The sequence below is a fragment of the Stylophora pistillata genome, chromosome 7, assembly GCF_964205215.1.
Source record: "Stylophora pistillata chromosome 7, jaStyPist1.2, whole genome shotgun sequence".
Lineage (NCBI taxonomy): Eukaryota > Metazoa > Cnidaria > Anthozoa > Scleractinia > Pocilloporidae > Stylophora > Stylophora pistillata.
The window spans coordinates 9,159,816-9,182,940 of NC_142525.1; the positions used below are offsets into that span (position 1 = coordinate 9,159,816).

At 38.7% G+C, this 23,125-nt stretch overlaps 1 protein-coding gene across 1 annotated transcript; it reads left to right on the top strand.

The window, feature by feature from the left end:
- Window positions 1–11,042: 11,042 nt before the first annotated feature.
- Window positions 11,043–20,461, top strand: LOC111343570 (uncharacterized). Its single transcript, XM_088726899.1, has 6 exons — window positions 11,043–11,125; window positions 12,189–12,509; window positions 12,884–13,156; window positions 15,246–15,278; window positions 15,557–15,607; window positions 19,218–20,461. The coding sequence occupies exons 2-6, from the start codon at window positions 12,344–12,346 to the stop codon at window positions 19,604–19,606; spliced, it is 912 nt and encodes a 303-aa protein (XP_088583025.1). The 5' UTR covers window positions 11,043–11,125; window positions 12,189–12,343; the 3' UTR covers window positions 19,607–20,461.
- The last annotated feature ends 2,664 nt before the right edge of the window (window positions 20,462–23,125 follow it).

A 23,125-nucleotide genomic window follows, 5' to 3' on the forward strand; every position in this document is an offset into this window, starting at 1 on the left:
CGGCCACTAAAAGTTATCGACAACTGATATAAATAAGTCCGATAAAGGGATTGTACACACTGGCGCTCAAATACTGATTTAGCAACCGATACGCGGGGAGGTTGGGCACTAAGAGCTTATTGTGTATTCTCCGTATCGCCATAACGCCATAGCAACTCTTTCATCGACATCAATGGAATGTCTCATTCTTATCGTTTCTCGGTGAATATAAGGATCAGTCTTTCAACAATAAGAAGAAACCTACCCCTGTCTACTCGCAGATTGGGGATAAAATTGCTGTCATTCCAGTTTCTACGGCACGTTGGCCAAAATTCCCCCGAACGAACTTTGCGCCAAATTTGACGGAGAAAAACGCATAGAAAATATGACATGATTTAAAAGCCTTTATTCGCAGTCAATAACAAAAGAAAAGCCGTATGAAAAGCGATTGTATTTATTCCTGTAAATATTGACGAAATGAACATAAGGGTTGACGTTTTTAAAAATTACCTTGTATATAAAGAAAGGGTTCATTCATGTAGTATAAATTTTTACTGCCATTGTAAACATGAAAAGAAACTGGACAACGAAATCGAAGTTCATATCATTTTCAATCCATCATTGATGCATTATTTATTGCACTTTGGAGCAGCTAGTTTTACCCCTCTGTTTGTGTTAAAGACTACTGTTAAACAAATCACTTCAACTGGAAATGGCACGATAGTGTTTATACCATGTATAGTATTTAAAATATTTTTTATTCCATACCCCAAGAAGGGTTTGACTTGAGAGAACAGGAGTGTAATGTAATATATTTTTTTAAATATTAGAGCTTTTTTATTTTTATGATTAAAACAATATTTTTTGTCGTACTAATTCGTGGCTATTTTGATGGCTTTTGATAAGACTTTCATGGACGCCTTTTGCTGAAAGTTCGTGTCAGCGTTTTAAAGAAGTTGTTATTCAATAACTCAGAACAAAACCAGTCACCGCATAAAAATTATTTTTCGTTGAGTGTTGGAAAGTCAAAACTGAGTTAATCGCGTTGGTCATCACAAGAAGGAAATATCTAGAAGAGACAAAGAGTACTGAAGATTAAAAAAAGGCAACGCGACCAAAGCGAGGGAAAACGTGGGAAATGCGTGTGACCAAGTAACGATCGTTTCTAGCTTTGAATCTTATTGGTTGAGAGAGTGACAAGAGTTTTCTGGATCAATCGTAGAGCGAAGCGAAGCAACACCGGTCCAATCCCACATTACTCTCGATTGAACATTTCTTTATTCCTTTCGATATAAGGCTACGCCCAACATGCCTCAGTGTGATATCAACAGGAGTAAAAAGTTTTGAAGTATTATGATTGTCGGGTCCTTATTGTCGCCTCCTGGTTAGCTCAATGGATAGAGCGCTGGACTGTTGTGCGGGAGCTCGAGGGTTCGAGACCCGGCCGGACCAACACTTAGGGTCTTGAAATAATTGAGAAGAATTTACTACCTTTCTATAACATCAAGAAATGGTTAGATATTCTAGTCTTCTCGGATGGGGACGAATTAATGGAGGTCCCGCCTCCTGCAGGTTGGGTTAGGAGACGTTACTTTCCCACACACGAGATTACTGTGTGATGGATGTCCTCCCCTCGGGTGGGATGGGATGGGAAAGGTGGGAGGGTGGACTAGCACGAATGGTTCCTATGTTCCTTTCGAGTCCTTCCCCACTGCAAAACGTAATGCAGTGAAAATGGACTAAACTAAATTAAATCAGATTATAAAATTAAGTTTGTATGTTAAATTTTTCAGAGACCATAATTCTTTCATGATTTCCCTCTATGGACATGATGGACATGATTGTGATCTACCGTATACCCTGGGAACTGCCAAAATCTTCCGTAACAGAAGGGATACACATATCACTAGCGGATTAGGGTATCTCCTTCAATTTTAGACTGAGCTCTACAGTGGACGAGCGATGATGCTTTTTCATCTTCAAGTATCATGAAATAATCTACTGTATAGTTATAAATAGATTGCATTCCAACTTCGTATAGAAGTGTGAGCTCATTTCACAAGGAAAATAGGTATCCCCTACTCTATAAATGGGACAATGATTATGTACTTTTAGGTAAATTAAAATATTAAAATGGAAATAAATGCAATGCATACAGAACATGCAATGAAATGGAACATGTCTTATAATGCAAGACAAATTAGGAGTGCTTCCTTTCTTGAATTAACTTTAAAGCTTGCTGTTGACCTATTTCAATAAACTATACAGGAAGAATATCTGAGCTAGTGGTTCTTTCACTCTTCACTATATACGCATTCAAATTAGTTTGGTGTTGCACGGCATCACAACAAATTTGCCAAATGAAATAAGAAATCAAGATATTTTTTTTAGTAAACAGTGTTACCAAATTAAGTCGGTTATTCACTCAAAGCGTTTTTCATATACCAGAGATTAACTGCTGCCAAAATATTTGTCCTAAGTTGACGTAAATTTCTGTTAACATTACTAAGGCCAATAAAGCAACAGGAAAATTTCACACGCACAGATGGTAAACAAGTCGGACAGTTATGATGACTCAGAGCTAATCGAAAAGTATAAGGTTGCCAAATCCCACCAAGTGGGAAATTCTCTATGATGTAATCACGGTCTTTTTCTTAAAGTTAAATACGTGCGAGGTTTTTCACAGAGCATAAAAAGAAAACGATGTCATTCTGTAGCTTTGCTTCTCTTCTTGGGGGAGCTTGTGGTGCAAGTTCTGGGATTCATGTAGTGATGTTAGACAGTCTTGGGAACGCGAAACTGTTCCCCCAAGCAACAGAAGATTAATGGCATCAGTCAGCTGAACAACTAAATCCTGGTGAAATGAGGGTGTGGCAGACATTTGACATAAGCCCCGGCAAATGCATCTCTTTGGAAGGAACAAATGGTAAACCTTACGTTATATTCACTATCCAGTCTCTAGCTATAATGTAGCATGATCTCTCTTTAGTTTTCAGACTGAAAGACTCGGCGAGGGAAAGCTTGAAATCAAGATCACTTGAAAACATCAAACCTGGCGCCAGTTTTTCTTATAAAAATTTATTTCAAGTTTTTTTTTTTTTTATTTCGAACGCTATACTGGAAAAAGAAACTTTTACTTCATTTAGGCAGCAATGCACAAGCTGCACCCAAGGCTATTTTTGCTGTACGAAACGCACCAAATCTCGCTCTGGACAATGTTTAGGTGTGTTTGATTTTATCGTTCATCATCTTTCATATTATTTTCTACAGAACGCCATTACCGAAAGATTCCCTAGGCGAATTTAAACAGATCGCCCCAAGGGGAAAACTTAAAGAACCTACTAAAACTTACACAACGGATCCGCTGAAGAAGAAGACTATGGCCGTGAAGCGAAAGGCGATGGTCAAGTATTCCATGTCCAAAAGAGGGCTGCACGCGTAGTTTCCAAAGGCACTCTTCTCTGGAAAAGCGTCTGGCGTTCGGAACATGCACAAAGACGGTTGAAAGGGAGACACTTCTTGATAAAGCGAAGGTTGAATATGCTGCAAGGCTCGAGGAAGGTTGAAGTTCCGTGCCAACTATTCCTCTACCTCCTGAAACCTGTCCTCGTGGCACTGGATATGTGACACCGTCTGAAGGCTTCGCTTGAAAACAAGTTAAGAAAGCTTACCGGTTTAACGAAAAGCAACGAGAATATCTGCTGTTAGATTTACCATCAAACAAGAATGCGGCAAAAAGGTCGACGCGGAAATGGTTGCAACAGAAATGAGAAGAGCAAAGGGATCGAAAGGGGAGCGCTTTTTCAGTGTCTCTGAGTTTTTGACGACTCAACAAGTAGCTTCATTTTTTCCAGAATGGCGGCAAAAGTGAAACAGCAGACAGCTTCCTGCGCACAAGCTGTAACTGAGCAACATCCGGTTGCTATGCAGGAAGAATTTAATTTGTCAAATGCTAAGGAGTCTATTTTTGAGCAGTTAAATGTAACCTGGGGTTGATAAGAGAAAAAAGACATCTTAAATCGCTCTGCTCGAGGACTTTGTTAGATGCTGCTCTTGCAATGCAGTTCAAAAGGCAAATGGCAAAAGGCTGCATCAAAAAATTGAATTTTATATGAACGTTGATATAAAACGGGGGCCATGGAGCATATTTTGGATCGGAGGAGCTATTGTAGTTCCCCCGTAGTATAAGCTCATTGACACCAACTTATCTATGAGGGTCCTGGGGCCTCCCCTCCGAGGAGAGTCACCCTTTGTCTGTTTCTTAGTACGCCTTTCTTAGTACAGAAAGACTGCTAGATAGGGTGTCCTGGGATATGTTCTCCCCCGCAAATTTTGAAATCTAGAGCTTCTGAAATCACCGGAAACGCGCTTCAGTCCTAGGAAAAGTTTGTCAATTTTTTTTCAATTACAAAGATTAAAAACAAAAAATTAGGATAATTATAAATTGTTCTTGATGGGGCTACAGCCCACTGAACTCCATAGCTCCGCGGTCCAGGATCAGGCGGGCGGGATGCTGTTAGATGAAGACTCATAAAAGAATTTATACAAATAATTTAAATCGAGATGTATGGGACTGGATGCTTTAGAATGTAGTTTTGACGAAAAAAGGATCGTGTCCGCTTTACTCGGCAACTTCACCTTTGACCCATCGTGACAATTGTCACGCAATTGAAACATTTTGCTTTTCGTTAAGACAGTATCGAGAAATGAAACAAAAAACTCATTGGCTTAAAAAAGAATTAGACGCTGTTAAATACTGGTTGGCATCATGCAAATTCGTGACCTCTGGCCTCAGTCGCAAAGCTTTATGTTTTGCCGGCACGTTTCTGAAGTACCCAAATTTTTTATTACATATCATTTTAGTATGAGGACCAAACTTTGTGCCAGCAGGTACTTTGGCATGATGCCACACATACCAAGACAGGTTTTGAAGGTTTGAAGTTGGTCGATTTTTCGCTCTTTGCAACAAGCATTTGACAGCACTTAGTTAAAAAATCATGGGAATTTTAAAATTAAACCAAAACTCCTTAAAATGCCACAAATAAAAGTCAAATTAATTATACTTTGAAGTAAAAACTCCCCCGATTTCTTACCAAACATCCTCCTTCAGTACTAGCACGCTAAAGTTGCTTAATTTTACTGTATGTTTTTGCATAATAATTAGATAAAAACCCGAGTTTTCGTTTATCCCCATTTCCTCGGACACATTTGATATTTCAAACTTTGAAATTTTTTTTTTTTTTTTAATATATCTACCTAAAGGGGTTTTCCAGGCAAATTGTCAGAATTTTCGATTTTTTTTAGCCTGCCAACAATTCTCGATATTTACAGTCACGGCCTCTTAAAGAGCTGGAACCTTCCTTAATTTGAAAATTGCATTATCTTTTACGCACACGTGCATGACGGACGAAAAGACAGGAAGCTGTCCGGCCTCAGTTCATTTTGACCCAACAACACCTGCTCACTATCAAAGTTTTTAGCCGTTCAACAGAATCGAATAGGGAAATAGAAGAAGATTGTGTTAACAAAAATTCTGGTAACTATTTCCTGCCTTTCGTCGTCCTCGACAATGGTTTTCAAAGCGGTTTAATGTACAACACAAAACCGTGTATATTTGTTTATCCTATCAAACAGTTGATTGAATATCTAAGCTGAATGAATCCAGCGAAATTAGTATTCCCTACAGGTTTCATGAAGTGAACTCATTTAAATCAACCCACCTTTCGTGCGCGACTTTTTTCGCTAAACTCATAACTGTGAAATATGCACCGAAATGAACAAATTACATATATGTTGTCGCTACTATACAACTATACTTTTTGTCGCTTCTGTTTTTGTTATATCCGATAAAGGCGATCTTCACGGGTATTTTTCGCTTTCAGATGACTAGCTAGCGCCGAATAAACTAGTTCAAAAAGTTGGTAGACCCCGAGGACTCTATTTTCCTAGTGAATCTTCTTAATCAGTTGTACCCGAACCCGTGGTGCGAAACAAAAAATACATCTTAAAAGTCTAGAGGTGTTTACAGTACGTAAGTTGATTGTTGCGTATCACAGTTGCCCGATCCTTTTAAGATTTTAATAGGTAATTGGAGAGGATCGGATTACTTGAGTGTCCGTTTTGTCTTACAAATGAGTTTCAGAACTGACGTGCGCTCACAAAGAGTGAACGAGTTGTAAGGGCAGCTATTAACTGACAAGTAATACATTAAGTGGCTTAACTGTTGACTGCTTTAAAATGGAGTGATAAATTTAGAAATGACGACGGACGAGGTTGCCGGCTAAAAGTCAAAGCGACGTCGTGTTTCAAGACAGATATATAAAGCGAGTCGGCCGGTGTAAACGTCAAAGGAAACCGTTCGGGGAGTGCGACAATAACCTTCTTAAAACTGAAGATATGGGTCTCCGATCATTTCTTCTTTGCATCATAGACATTGAGCTAACACAATGGCGATCGGTTGGCTCTCTCGGTGTAGCGCGTCTCTTGTCCTAGTATTGTTATTTGCAACATCGCTAGACAACTCATCTGTACCCGAAAGGCTTTTTGATGATGGAAACTTGTTTCTGGCCCTTAATTTAAACTCTGCCAGCTTTCCTGGACGAAACTCTGGTCTACCAAGACGCTCAACACGTGTTGCCTCGTCGCCATCTTGGAAACTTCAAGCTTCGATTTACTTGGCTAACGTCAGTCTTTCTGCCTCGCACTTACTGCTCTTAGCCGGGGATGTGAGCTCCAACCCCGGTCCGGTTAAAGATCCGTGTGCTATTTGTTCTAAAGGATGTCGCTCAAACCAAAGAGCTATTCAGTGTGACGGTTGCGACAAATGGCACCATGCTAAATGCTTGAACATGGGCGTTGACGAATATTATTCTCTCGCAACTAATGAATCTTCTACCTGGTTGTGTTTTACTTGTCTGTTCCCTGGCATAGACTGTTTGGATGACTCTCATTGCAATCCTACTACTCAGCAACGGTCAGACAATAACGATTTTCATTCTGACGTTCGCATGTTACGGGGTTTCAAGATTGCTCATTTAAACGTTAATCGTTTGGTAAACAAACTCGATCATGTAAAGGAACTTGTCCACAAACACTCCTTTGACATCTTGACTCTTTCTGAAACCTGGCTAGCTCCAAATATTTTGGACAATGAGATCACGATACCAGGGTACTCGCTTGTGCGTAAGGATAGACAGTGTTTGACCAAAAGTTGTGGTGGAGGAGTTTTAATTTTCGTCCGGGATGGAATCCCCTTTGTCGTTATGTCTGATCTCATAAAGCATAACTTTGAATGTCTGTGGGTGGAAATCAAGAGACCTAAATGCAAACGAATGATACTGTGCTGTTCTTACAGACCTGATGATGTGAACATCGATGGTTTTATTTCAAATCTAGCTGATTCGCTAAATTACATCGACACTGAAAACTCCGATATTGTTTTGGTGGGTGACTATAATATTGATTATTACACCAAGAATCAGTTACGCCGTAAACTTGATGAATTTGCATTACAACACAGTCTTTCTCAGATTATTTGTAAACCTACTCGGGTCACTGAGAATTCTAGCACCACGATAGACTTGATGTTCGTTAACAACACTCACAGGGTCGTGCAGTCCGATGTTCTGCAGTCAAGCATCAGCGATCATAGCATTGTGTTCTGTACTATCAAGGGAGGTGTAAAGAAACTTCCACCAAAGTTGCTCGAGTATCGTTGTTTTAAAAGCTACGACAAAGAAGCATTCTTGCGTGATCTCAGCAACTTACCTTGGAGCATAATCGAAAGTGCTAATGATGTTGATGATGCCGTGTTCCTCTGGGAAGGTCTTTTCAATAGCATTGCAAACGACCACGCTCCGATAAAATCAAAGCGTGTGAAGGGGACAAAGACACCATGGGTTACGAACAAACTCCTCGAAATTCGGAGTGATCGAGATTACCACTGGAAACAGGCTCAGAAGCGTAAGAACTCGCAGTATCACTGGCAAATGTACCGAAAATTGAGGAACTGTGCGAATAGCGAGGAAAAGAAGCTGAAATCGAAATATTATTGTCGGCTGATAGAAGATGCTAAAGGTGACAGCTCCAAGATGTGGAAAGCAATTAAAGAGACACTTCCCTCTAACCACAATGAAATTAATGCAGTTTTTGGTCATGGAAAATTGCAGACTGACCCCAAAGGCATTGCAGAAACTCTAAACAATCACTTTTCAAGCATCGGTAAGAGCCTTGCAAAGGCCTTTCGTGGTTTAAAACCGACTCAGTACGATGCAGTTCCTACCTTATCGTTCTCTCTCAAGTATGTGACGTCAGCCTTTGTTGAAAAGCAGCTGCGCCTAATGAAAACCAATAAAGCGGTAGGACTAGACAACATCAGTGCACGTTTACTCCGTGATGCAGCAAATGTACTTGCTTCACCTCTGAGGGATATCATAAACCTCTCTTTTGAGAAGGGTCAATTCCCATCATCTTGGAAATGTGCGAAAGTGACTGCTCTTTTCAAAGAAGGTGATAAGTCCGATAAAGATAACTATCGTCCCATTTCTATCCTGCCCACGGTCAGTAAAGTAATTGAGAGAGCTGTTCATTCTCAACTTTACGGCTACCTCGACTCCAACAATTTGCTTGCTGTGAACCAGTTTGGCTTTAGACGTGCAAGATCTACCGCTTTAGCTCTAACGCAGTTTACCGATGAAGTGCTAAGTAATATGGATAAAGGTTTAGTAAATGGTGTAGTTTTTATTGATCTGAAGAAAGCCTTCGACACCGTTGACCATGTCATTTTACTCGGGAAGCTCAAATCTCTAGGATTACGCAGCAAGAATCTTGAGTGGTTCCATTCCTACTTATCCTCTCGTTACCAGAAGACTGTGATTGGTCAAGCCTCTTCTCCTGCGCGGAAGGTTTCCGTTGGTGTTCCTCAGGGGTCTATTCTCGGTCCATTACTATTTGCCATTTACATCAACGATCTACCCAAGGTCCTTCGGAACACTACGGTCACCTTATTCGCTGATGACACTGCTATCTACTGCTCTTCTCAATCAGCCCGTGACCTACAGACCATGTTGAATCAGGATCTGGACAGGCTAGCTCAGTGGCTCTACGAGCATAAACTTACACTAAATATCTCGAAGTCTAAATTCATGCTCATTGGCGGTCCAAGGAAACTTAACACCTTAGAAGAATTCACATTAACAATCAAGGAGAAGGAGTTAGACAGAGTCAATTCGTTCAAGTATCTGGGCGTAATTATCAATGAGAATCTGACTTGGACTGATCACGTGGATTACATTAAGACCAAAGTGTCTCAGAGGCTTGGCGTTTTACAGAGAATAAAACATCTTATGCCAAGAAATACAAGGGAACTCTTTGTAAAAGCCATGGTGCTACCAATCCTTGATTATGCTGATGTGTCTTGGGGGGATAAATCCAACACCACTCTGATGAACAAGATCCAATTACTCCAGAATAAAGCAGCTAAATTAATTTTAGATATGCCAAAGCATTCATCAGCAACAGAAGCTCTTGATCTACTTGGTTGGGATACATTGGAAAAAAGACGAAGATCTCATCGTCTATTTTTGGTTTTTAAGTCCTTGAATGGACTAATTGATTGGAATTTTAATTTTAATCATTTTAAAGACATGCATGATTATAACACTCGTTTTAATAACAACATTTGTAAACCACAATCAAAGCGTACATGGGGTCAGCATCGGTTTCTTTGTCATGCAGTAGATGACTGGAACGCTCTCCCAGACGGCATTAGGAACATTTCCGATTTTTCAGTTTTTAGACGTCTTGTTAAAAACATGTGGTCTCTTTTATTGATTATGCCCTTTTATCCTTTTCTTGATAACCATATTTATATTTTCTGTTATCCTTACGTTAGATTTATGCAGGGCCTCACTGAAAACCACACTTTGTGACGTGGGCTCCCTGTCAAAAGATCTTACTTATCTAATTATCATCTCGCTGCTGCAACTGACGACTGCTCCCAAATCGACAGGTCTGTATGTCAATCTTTCTTTATTCATGCTTAAACGTTTAACGAAGGCACCGGGGTTTACATTTTTCCCTTTGAAAGAAAGTACAGAGCGCTACAGCAGGGTTTTATCTTCAGTTTGAGCTAGCTGGTTAATGTATAGTTTATTGAAACGTAAACATTATAAACTCGTTCATATTTTTTTATCATACTAGCATTTGAATACTAAGATGTAGAAATTCAACGATATTAATTTTCCACACGAGTTTTATAAAGTGAACTCTCAAAATTATCCCACTTTTTACACGCTTACTTCCATCAAACTATCTGAAATAAGCACCGATCGATTATCTCGATCGCTGCTAAAAAAGAGATACAATATACAACTCTTTCCTCCGGTTTTGAATGAACATGCGGTTACGATAAAATCCGCCTCGACGGTTCTGAGGTTCGTTTCTTTTACCTTAACAAGGAACTGCAATTTTTTCCAGATATATTCCTGCGTGTGAAATCACTGCTCGGATCCGTAATTGACTCGTTAGAATGAGTCAGAGATCAGTGAGAAAAGAACAAACAATGTTGTGTTATATATTCAGAGAGGTCGTTGACGCTGCATGTTATTAAATAAAAATATCCCGCCCTTAGCACTTCTAAACTTCGCTATAGAGGCATTTTAGTAAAAGCTTCACTTGTGGGTCCTGGGTTGCCCGGTGTTTTTCTAGTAAGCTAAGATATTTGACTCTCAAACAGCTTGCGTGAGAAAAACAAACAGATACACGTGTTTTCTGTTGGATGATGCAATGAATATGCATAGCATGTTATTTGCTAAGGTGATGATCTTCTTACATTAAATGTCTTTTAATAATGTTTCTACTCGTAATAACGTTACTCATGGTTAGGTAGATGATTGAACATTTGAATGTTTGCGGTCCTTTTCGGTTGATGAATGTGGCATGTAAACAAGTTATATTGACGACGTGAAGTAATTTATTCAAAGTTTTCTTTTGTGTTCATGCATAATCCATGAATTCACCGAAAAAATATTTCCACGAAAACACACTTAATAAACCAGGCAGATTGTTGTTATTCGTTTAATCAAGACTAAAAGTCTATATGGAACTTCTCATTTTGCGCAACGCAACTTCAGGATTCTATTACGAGGTAGTAAAAACTAATGACCGAGTTGCGGTTCGGCAACTTCACTAAGTTTTTTAGTTTACGTCGCGAACTATTTTAAGGTTACAGTTTACATTTTTCAATGTAAAAAGACTGCACTTTGCTTTCTTGAGGAGAGATGCGAAAACGGCAGCTAAACGAAAAACAAAAAAAAACCTTTGACTAGGTTAAATATACACGACTGATTTTAGAGGATGACAGTGCTATTATTTCTCTCAGGTTAAAATTCCATATCTCCAAACAGTAAAATACTTTTCTTTGCAATATCACATGCAGTAGTAGATAAAAAAAATAATTACTGTAAAAAGTATCTTGTCCCTTAGTACATTTGATACTTCGTTGTTTATAATTTGTAGCGATGCTATGTTAAAAACAGATGAAACAGAACTGTCTTTCTGATCATAATTTTGTATTTCACTCTTAATTTTCTGCAACTCAGTGACTTGATAACTTTTTATTGTATAATTTAATTTAGAATTTGTAGCAATGCCATGTCAAAAACAGATAAAACAGGAACTGACTTTCTGAACATATTTTTGTGTTTCTCTCTTAATTTTCTACAACTCAATGACTTAATTGAACTGATAACTTTTCTTAGTGATGGTAGTGATATTTTAGATGGTTTTTGGAGGTTTTGCTGTGGGCAGTGGCTATAGCTTTTTATCGATTGAAGTGGCATGCGACATGTAACTCCAAGCTGTGTTATGATTATTCAGCTAGTATATGGCTGATTTAATAAATTCCTTTAGATTTTTGCTGCTTTATTATGTAAGCTTCGGCCAAGTAACTCTTTCTAAGTTACCTATAACATAATCTAAAGACCCTGAAGAGCTTTTGCCAAAACTCTGCTACTTGGCCAACATTTTGCTAATTTATTTTTTCTTTGAAATAAATTTTTGGAGTAACAGAAAAATTCATTGTAACAATCATATTTGAGCAGTTCGCTAGGGAAGTCTAACTGGAATTAGTACGATGTTTTTAACATGCATTGATCTCACTAAAATATTTTAATGCTAAACAGTGGCAAAACTGTTCTCTGATAAAACAGGTCTTAGGGAAATTCCTGTGCAAATTCAACAAAGAGTCTTTCTACACATTCCATCGATTCAACTGGAAAATGGGACTGAGATTGGTTGGTTTTCCTGCCCAGCTAAGAGCTGCCATCCGCATTGGAATGAGCATTTTTTGGCTGATATAGTGTTTATGAAAAAGGCGTCTGTTGATGATCCAAACTTTGAAGCCTATCCCAATGGAACTTTGGTCATCAAGAGCTTCCGTCCCATCTATGATGAAAGAAACTTCATCTTGCTAGTACGTCTCGAAAATATAACTAGCAAGCCCTACATTTACCGTCCTACAATTATCAAAGGTAATGTGTAGATCTTAATTATTTTGCTCTCAGTGAATTCTGCCTCCAAGCATCCTTCTGTTTTTATTCTGTATCAATGTAAGAGAAAATGGAGCCATAACTTCTTCACCAATATTGTGCCCAACACTGACACTAGTCAGTTAGCAAAATATTTATGTGTACAGAAGGATGGAACTTTATTTAGAAGCTGAAGTAAGAGCTTATACCCCTATCCATGGGTTTCCTTGAGCCATGTCTTGTGACCAGTAACCACTTTGTTCTCAGTAAAAGCTGTCTTCAACCATCCTTTGGTCTTCTTCAGTTCTCTATCAAGGTAAGGGAAAATGGAGCCCTAACCTCTTTACTAATATCAATTAATTTCCTCTTTATTTCAGGTTCCCCAAAACTTACTTTAGTCAGTCCACAAGATATTTATGTGTATGTAAGGATGGACCTATATTTAGAAGCTCAAGTAGAAGGCTACCCCTATCCATGGGTTTCTTTGAGCCATGATCAACATGTTCTACAAAACAGGTCCAATTTTATGTCTTCTAACATACTGCTGAAGGTTAATTCAAACATTACTAAAGCTAACGGTGGTCTGTACATCATATGTGCTGGAAATCCATATGGAAATCACTGTCTTATCATGAGAGTTCATGTGCAAGGTGAGTGTTTCAGTTTAGACATTTTTAAAGTACAGTTTAATGATTATTTAACACAAAGTCCACGAAGGAATTGGAGAAACTGCTACTGTAACAATACTAATTATACATCCTTATGAGAAAAGAAAAACACCATCAGACATATTTTATCAGCGGTCCTAAAGAAGTGTTTTTTATACACTGTAGGTGTGTTATTGAGTGGGAGGGGGCAGTGGAAACAAAAGAAATATAAGGGGTTCTGGAGAGTCTTTGTTTGTTGACTTAAAAAGAAGACAGATAAAGATAGTTTAGGACAGACCTTGAATTGGCTTATACTGACTTGTTTTATTTTAACGACTAGAATTTGATGCTGGGTAAGCATCTTCTCTTTAAGTCTTAATTCTATCCACCATTTGTTACCTCTAATAGGGAAATTTAAATTTGCTTCCTTAATTTCCTTACCATTTCAGTGCCTTTGCCTGTGTAACTGCCTTAGTTAAAGATAATGTGCGGTTTATGTATGTCACATCTGTCAGTGGAGGATCCTCATCTCTTCTCTCTCTCTCCTCTCCTCTCCTCTCATTCCCCTCTTTTCTCCTCTCAGTCCCTATCTTACCTCTCTCCCCCACCATATTTCCCTAACTAGTCCTCCTATTCCCTCTCCCCCTGCCCACCCCCCACAGACCTATCTACCTACCCAACTATTCTCCTGGTCACCTATCTACCCAACTGCTAACCTAACCACCAATCTACCAGCCTAACTAACCTTCTACTGACCTTTCCACCTGCCCACCAACCTATTGACCTACCCACCTACCCACCGAACTATCCTCCTGCTCACCCATTTACCTACCCACCTACCTACTTACCTTCTCACACTCCTGCTTACCCACCCATCCATATACCCACTCACCTACCTTCCCATCCACCTACCTGTGCAACTACCTACCCCACCTAACTACTTACACAACAGCCTTCTTGCCTACTTGTCTGCTCATTTACTTACCTGTACACCACCCGGCTTACATAAACGCCTACCTTTCTACCCACCTACGCACCTACCTACCTACCCACCTACCTAACCACCCACCTACTTACCTACCTACCTACCCACTGACCAACTTACCCACCTACTAACCTACACTCCTTTCTATTCACTTACCTACCTACCTACCTACCTACCTACCTACCTACATACATACATACATACATACATACAGCTACCTACCTAACTCTACAGTATCTATAATTAAAATTTACAATCATAATAATTGAAAAAAAACCAATGATGTCTATGCATTAATTTCATTATGATCTGAATAAAAAATAAGAATGAATAATCTTTCCTTTAAGTTTTATTGATACCCCTAATGCTCTGAAGATGCCTCAAAAGCCTATTTCATGGTTTGGCACTGCAAAAATTAAAGCTCTGTCGCCCAGCTGTTGACATCTGGCAGTCTATGTATATTTGATAGTTGTGTTCCCCATACAAAGGAAGAGTAAAATAACTTGCTAAAAACAAAGCTATCAATAAGCAGCAAAAGTGATTTTAGAACTTAAAACCCTCCCACCTACTCCCCTGCTAAACTACCCACCTGCTCACCCACCTACCCACCTACCCACCTGCTCACTCACCTATCCTTTGATCACCTATCCATCTCCCTACCCACCTACCTACCCACCCAACCACCCAATTACCCTCCTGCTCAGCTATATACCTCCCCACTTACTACCTAGCTACCTACCTACCTACCTACCCACACGCCTACATACAAACGTACGCAGAAACAAACATATAAACCCCTCCTGTACTTGATAATTGTACTGTACAAATAAATGTTATTGGTGAGCTTTCTGTATCTCAAACTCACAATTTCCATGACCAACAAGATTTGCCGAGAAAAATCTTAAAAAGCAGTGACATACATAAAGGAGTAACTGGTGATCTTTTGTCTTTCCTATATATGGCAATGCGTGCGTGTTTATAAGTCATGGATGGCGTTGTATCATACTGCAACAACTTATTTTTTTATTCCGTTTTATTTTTCTGTTTTTTTTTTTGTTTGTTTTTATCTATGATTTTGTTTTAATTTTTTTTATTTTCTCTACTCAGATATTCCTATTCCTACACTTCCACCGTCCTCAGGTTTGTCTACCGTCGTTACTCTGCAACAATCGATGATTGCCCTGGGTAGCCTTTTGGTTATCAGTCAGGTGACTGTTACTAATTGGCTGTACATGCTTTTAAGTGTTTCACTTATTCAGCATACATAGAATCACTTTTTAAATTAATTTTCGACATTTCTGTGGCGATCTCTTGAACGGCGATGTGTTTTGAATCGTTCAACAATGCATTAAAATCCTCTACAGATACACACTGTAGTTTTCAAAAAGCTAAAGTTGTACGTTTGATCTCCTATGAAGGTGATGTCTCAAGGTCAGATGCCCCAGATTCTTCAAAATCTCCACCCCCAGGTATGTATGCTTTCTGCTTGGGTATTCTTTGACAAGGATTCTTTGGCATTTTACAAGTATTCTTATTATTTCCATAAGGTCGTAGTAGTAGCAAGTATGATAAATATTGTAAGAAATAGACAACTTTTTTGAGAGACATGTTTCGGCATGCTTATGCCATCTTCAATCAATGAGTAACTGAACGTGAATAATTATATAGCATACAAGTAGAAGAATAAAATATTTACAGTATGATGTAATGCAAAGACGGGTATTAACTACAACTTGACACCAAACATCAAAGGTGTGAACTAAAACGTAAGAAAAGTGTTATAATGCTGTAATTGTTGGTGAAGTTCAGGTTTGGTCTTATTTATATAAAAAGCTTCTTTGAGTTTTAAATCAATTGAGTTGTTAGCAGAATCCAGAATTCTAAAGCAAGAAAGGGAATTTTTGTTCTTACAAGGAGATGTGTTGAAATGCTTAAAAGCATGCGAGTTTTTATCGCTTTCCGTGTGCTCCCTTATCCTACTAGAGAAGTGGCGACTAGTTTTGCCAATATAACGGGAATTACAACCCGCACAGAAAATTGGTAAACTACCATGGATTTTAGAGCATCAGGAGTACGATCTTTTAACACTGAGCATGTATTATTTATACTTTTTTTCTTTTTGACTTCTTTTTAATTATAACTTCTTTCGGATTGCCTGAAGGGATGAAAGCGTAGTCTTTGTATTTTTCTGACTCAACTTATATTTCGCTGTACTTTTATGTATCGAGCACTGTAACACGGAAAAATCGAAACGCAGGATTCCTATATATTAAGCCTGTTTCGTGATTGCTCACTCATCAGGGGATTTTATTGATAAGAATATCCGTAACCATCGTATATATCCTAGGTACCTTATTCCAAAATGGCGGCTGTCTCAGATGATCTGGGTCAAGTTGCATGAAAATGAGGCATCGAGGGCCAAACTGTGGTGTTTACAAATGCTAATACGTCGCGATACGCTGTCATGCCTCAGAATTGCTGTTTGCCAGGGTGTAAAAAGAAGGTTTACGTCGAAAACGGGGTTAAGGTTTCTTTCCACACATTTCCTGAAGAAAGAAAGTTATTTATGAAATGGATCGTCGCTGTTTGAAGAGATATAGGCAAACATTTCCAAGTGACAACGCACACTAGAGTTTGCTCGAGACATATCAAGCCATCGCATTATCTTCCTTCACTTGCGGGGCGTAAAACGACAGTCACTTTAAAACCAACACCAGCACCTTCTGTATTTTACTGGAAGAAGAGATCCCCAGAATATTTAGACTTTCATCGTCAAAGCCAGGATATGGTTGCAGAAGCCTGACTTTCCAGCAGCACAACTTGGCCCACAGTAGGCATATTCTACTTCTCCAGAAACAATGCAGGGCACAAGTTTCAAGTTATGGGGTTCCTCGCGGACTTTGAAACTGTGGAAGCTCTTCGCGCGATAATAAATAACTTTGATCTTGGTGAGTCTAGATCTCGTGAAGGTATTCGCCACAATTTTCGCCAGAAAAGCCTTGGCTTTTCGAAGTCCTGTAGGCAACGAGTGATATTCGCTGTTTTGGTGCTTTTTACCTGAATTCGCAATATGTCTGTCCATTTCCGCACAGGTAAATAATGGACTTTCTGCAAGTGCTGTTATCAGAATGAGCTGTCGAGTTCGGCGTGTTTGGATCCAAAGCATCTTCAAGGCCAAGGAGTCGCCCTTTTGCGCCTGGTATAAACAAAATTTACGTCGGGGTCGACAAGAAGATGTTCGATCTTCGCTTCTGAGTAGTCATTTACCCTGAAAGAGAATGAAGCGATTGAGAATCTAGGCCACGCACAGCAACGAACGTTATTTTGGACTCAGCACTTACCGCTCACAAAGTTGTAATTTGTGGACAATCCTTTGCAGGAATCGCAACGACACTTTAACCAAAACTTTAACTCGGAGTTCTTTAACCGATTCGGATCTCTCCCATTCAATGAACTGCCAGGAATATCGTCTCCCGTCAAAAACGAAAGACCGGACACAAGGTTGTCTCGAAAGGACGCTATGATATTGTGTTCCGTAAATATTCTAGGGATCTCTTCCAGCAAAATACAGAAGGTACTGCTGTTGGTTTTAAAGTCCTTTTACGCCCCGCAAGTGAAGGAAGATAATCCGATGGCTTGAAATGTCTCGAACAAACTTTGTGTGCGTTGTCACTTGGAAATGCTTGCCTATATCTCTTCGAATAGCGACGATCCATTTAAAAAATAACTTTATTTCTTCAGGAAATGTGTGGAAAGAAATCTTTACCTTGTTTTCGACGTAAACCTTCTTTTTAACCCTGGCACACAGCAATTCAGAGGCATGACAGGTTATCGCGACGTATTAGCATTTGTAAACGCCTCAGTTTTGCCCTCGATGCCTCGTTTTCATGCAACTCGACCCAGATCATCTGAGACAGCAGCCATTTTGGAATAAGGTACCTAGGATATATACGATGGTTACGGATATTCTTATCAATAAAATCCCCTGATGAGTGAGGAATCACGAAACAGGCTTAATATATAGGAATCCTGGCAGAACTTGGCAGAAGTGGCGTGGCGGCTCGAGGATGCCAGTTCTTTACGTGTATTGAGTGATGATAATTCAGCTCGGCGGATGATAAGTAGGTTTTTTTAGGCAGAGGTTGCATTGTTTACGAGCGCTGTTGAAGGGTGATCTTGATGAAAGGATGCGTTATGAAATAAATTGGTCAACGTTATTTTCTTTAGAGTCCAGAGATGTTTGCTGAGTTCAGTAGAGTTTCTGTATTTTAGGTGTCGGAATGATGCAGTGTGGTTTCTTTGTCTAGTTTTAAAGTCGTTTTCTGTGAGTCCGATGTATGTGTTAGTGGTGCTGTTGTACTTACGTTTGACTGTGGCTCGCTAGATTACTGATGTTTGGAGGAGGTTTCCGTCATGTGGGGAAGTGTTCTTCTGTGGCAGTTGCAAGTTTATTGCCTTTTGTTCTGGTGTCATCTGCGGTGTCACCGATGTGTTTGGATGAATTTAAAATGCGTTTGTCGTGATTTTCGATGATCTTTTTAGTGTTGCTCATGCAGCTGTAACTGATCTTGATTGTATTTTGGTTGAAGATATTTCTGAGATTATGGTCTTTAGGGAGGTGTTTGACTAATAGAGCAAGGCATCTAAGACTTTGCGAAGGGCTGGTAGGTGTTTTTATCCAGTGATGTCTAGGAAGTTGATGGTTTGTTTCTTAGCTTCCATAGTGACCCGTAGTCTATTGTGATTGAAGATGCGGCAGTTTTTTTTGCTTTTTTTTTTGTTTGTTTGTTTGTTTGATTTTGTTTTGATGTTTTCGCTTTCCCTCGGAGTGGTGTTAGAAATCACCAGTCCGTCGTCTCGGTAAAGTCCGATGTGGATGTTGAAGTTTTCCAGTAGGAAAAGGAGGAAACTTTCCACCAACTCGAAGCTGCCCATTGTGACGTCAAATGTTGTGTCAAAAGCAACCTTGGCAGAAAAAGGGCGACACAACATTTGACGTCATCATATAAAAGAGTTTTTATAGCTTAGGAGGCAGCTATTATTTATAATACTTACAGGACATGATCTATTTAATTTCAGAAGAACACAGCAAGGAGGTTCACAACGCGTTAATTGTCACGCTTCTTATTGTGTTCATTGGCATTAGTTTACTCTTATTCGTGACATGCGCTGTTCAGGCGTGGCTGATAAAGAAAAAGAAACCTTGCCCGTGCAGCCAAAATCAACTACAGGAGGTTCTTCCCGGAGTTACTCGCAGAAATTCTTTCGGAACAGATAGCGACGACGGAGAAAGAGGTACCGCAACAGACGGGGACAGCAGTCTACACAAAACATGCCTTCAGTCTAATTCAGAAGATGAGTTTGAGAATAAAGGCCGAGGAGTTTTTTCCAGACCCACTTGCGAAGATCATATTGGTACCGATAGCGTTGGTTTTCAACGTACAGATTTCATTGTCGATACCGTCTAACAGTTTTTATACATTGCTCTTCCAAAGTTTGGTTTAAAAAGTTGGATTGTCTCTCTTCAGCTTAAATACATTTATAAAAGAAAACAAAGCAAAAAAGAGACAAAATTAAGGCAACCAAAACAAATAAAAAAAACAAACAAACACAAACAAGCAAAGAACGAGTCAACTTGTAATATGTAACATAAGTATGATGTGATTTGGCAAACACTTTCCGTTCTTTTCTGGCTAATCGGAATTGATGCAGTACATAATTTGAATCAGAGAAATACTTTTTAGGGTATAACTGAATATGTTTTGCCCGATGATATGCCTTTAATACATTTCTCAGTTCTGCTTAGCTGGAAGGGAATGTAACCAGGGTGCAAATTTGTAACACGAGTGCAAATTTCAAATGGGCTCTTTCTGAGTTTGCAATTAGATAACTTTTGCATGACGGACTTAAAAAAGGCTTCAATTTGATAGACGAAGATCTATTTCAACCAATTAATCGGACGTTATATGAAAATTAAAGCGCGTCTCGCTAGAATTTCACTTATCTTAAAAATATCTTCCCTTTTTAACTCGTGAATTGCGCGTGCGCAAGAGCGAGTTGTAGGTATGATGTGATGAATGGCGCTCGCTCGCTCGATTGGTCGATTCCTGTAAACTTTGTTCTATTTTAGGCTTTTGAATGCATTTGATAGTTTTTTGGCGAATGATAAACAAACGAAATGACAACCTTTGTTGCTAAGAATAGTGTTGGGGTGAAAAGAAGCCAATGATAATCTTGAAAGACTAAAAAAGTATACGTTTTTCTTTTGTGAATTAATTAAAGCCTGCCCAATCTCCGAATACACTTTTATCTTTTGCAGCGTATATTTCATTTATGACATGAATACTTCTATTTTTAAATGTACACATCCAGGAAAATGATTATTGTGTCCGAAAAAGAAAAAAAAAGAAAGTAAAGAAGGAAAGGTAAGCCAAACTGAGAATGTACATCAGTACGTCGCAGTTGAACCACCTACGTCGCTACCCTGAGAATGTCAGCTATCGCATTGCTTTTTACCATAAGGCCACCGAAACACCTTGTTACCCAGGGGCGAAACTTTATCAAGATATAAATTTTACATTTAAAACGCTGGTCTTTTGGTAATCTCAACCGCGGGCTCAAACGACTCGAGTTGCTGCTCGCCGACAGTCCGACTTTGAAGTGTCGCTCGCGGCCAACTGCTCGTCTAGGGACTTGTTTGAGACTTGTTTGGTATTCCTGGAGCTGTATCGACGTTGGAAAGTGGTTCACAAGTGGGAACTGCAGTGAAAGAAGTTCAAGCATAAGTTCAAACCAATCGATATGCTCTTTCTTCAATGGTGTAACTCGCACTGCACTGTTAAGTTTTGTATGTTTCCAGATACGCTGAATTAAGGATTTTTTTTCATAAAAATGCGTCCTGGAACAGGAAGTTCTAAAGATGGGGATTGATATCACTCAAAATAAGTGTGATTATCAGTTCTCAGAACAAGGAATATGCACTGACAGCGAGTGACAAATACTGCCTAAAACTGATAACAGAGGCCTTACCTTATTAGGTGACTAACGTTTCTCAGAGTAAGACCTATTTTTTTCAAAACGAGTAAGTAAAGATCTCAAAAGAAAGCACTTACTTCTCAAAGATTGTTAAATAATACATCATCCCTATGTCCTTGAGACAAGGATCTTAACTCCAGGAAGTGGTTCTTTATTTCAATATTTTGTGCATGTAACACAGGTTAGCCAAGCCATACTATAAACTCAACAAAAACTTTTAATCTGACATAATAAACCCAAATTGTGCGTTCTTTAATATGTTTTACATTATTTTGAACTTAAGATACCTGCACAGCAGCAAGTTTTATTTTGAAGCAAGACTTCAAGTTACACCTCACTTCAGTTGATGTATCAAATTAACAGCAAAGTGACATGGCTTTAAACCTAACACCAACTCTTCAAGAAATGGCACAGCTACATGTCAACTTAATATGCTGAAATTTTTTAACTATTCCATAAAAATCTTTATGCAGATTCACCAATACAAAAATAATCAGTATATAGCGGCTTCATGACAAACACAAATTCCTCAAGGAATAGGTATGGTAGCCTTTCCTTTGAATCATGCTGAAGATTACTCTTTCTCTTTGTCAAAAATCTTGCTACAGATTTGCCTGTACCTAAATGCTCATTGTAGAGGCTTTACACCTAGGACATATTCTTCAAGAAATTGATACCGTAACTTTTCTTTTGAATCATATTGAAGATTAAAACAATAATAAGTTTGACAGTCACAACAACAATCCCTTGACAATGATGAATATCCATGCTGGTGTATGACTATCATTACTTCTGTCAACAAGTGGTTTATATTTAGTTTGAGATTCTTTACTCTGGTTCAGTAATTTTTTGCATAATAATCACATGATTGTAAGTAAAAATTACAAATGGTAGTAGTTTACATTCCATGCTTATTCTTCTGGAAGTTATAAATATATGATTTATTTTGACAACCACTTTGATTGTCATTTAAAATGAAAAATATTTGTGAATTAGATGCAACAAGGATTTTCCTAATGCTTTATATTTAGGGTAAACTAGCGACACTCAAAACTGTGGTCTTGTTTCATGAAGACTCAAGATATTGAGTGTGTTAAAAGAAAAATCAACGTAAAAATGTTTTTCAAATTATATTTAGTTATATTTCCTTGGGAATTTGACAAGCACAATTCCACAGATATTTCTGAAATTTTGGCAAGGATTTTTCATAAATCTAGTTGGAAGAAGAACCTTTCTGCATAGAATGAATACGTGCTAAAAGCAAGGATTTGAGATATTTATTCAATAGCGGAATTATCCTTAAAATGAGAATTCAAAGTCATAATTCTTAAAACAAGGAATGTAAATCTTATTTTTAATGGTGGTATTCTTAAACTGAGGAACTTTCATTGGAGAGTATAAAATTCTTAAAAGCAGATATCTTGATCCTTACATTTCAAGGAATTGACTCTCAAAATAAGGAAAGAATCCTTGTTTTGAGTATCCTCTGACTAACAATAAGAATTCCGAAAAACATAGAATTTAGAGTGGTGTGAACATCCTTGTACTTGTTTTTTCATCCTCGTGCTAATAATTATCTTAGAAGTGTGAAGCAGGCTTCAAGGGCAGTACTCGGTTGTAACACAAGAATAGGCATAAACATAACAAGCTAATGTGCAGGTGGGCTCAGCTGCAACATAAACATGAGCACAAGTGCTCAGTCGATGTTATGTTAAATAGGGACATGGTTGGCATAAGCAGTATGGTGCTTGCTGATTGCCTGAAAGTTTTTCGCTTATGTTTATCCTTACGCTTATGCCAACCAAGTCTTAACTCGACAGTACAAGCATAAAAAGAAGGCAACGTTTTGGTAATCTTATGCATATATGCTTATTTTTATGTCCGTGCGTTCCATCCAGATTTTACATGCCTATCCCTATGCTTGCATCGCAAGTAAATACTGAGCTCAATAT

Coding starts and splice junctions, on each gene's coding strand:
- LOC111343570 (XM_088726899.1), top strand. CDS start 12,344: ATGAAAAAGGCGTCTGTTGATGATCCAAACTTTGAAGCCTATCCCAAT. Junction 12,510..12,883: donor CCGTCCTACAATTATCAAAG/GTAATGTGTAGA, acceptor TCTTTATTTCAG/GTTCCCCAAAACTTACTTTA. Junction 13,157..15,245: donor CATGAGAGTTCATGTGCAAG/GTGAGTGTTTCA, acceptor TTCTCTACTCAG/ATATTCCTATTCCTACACTT.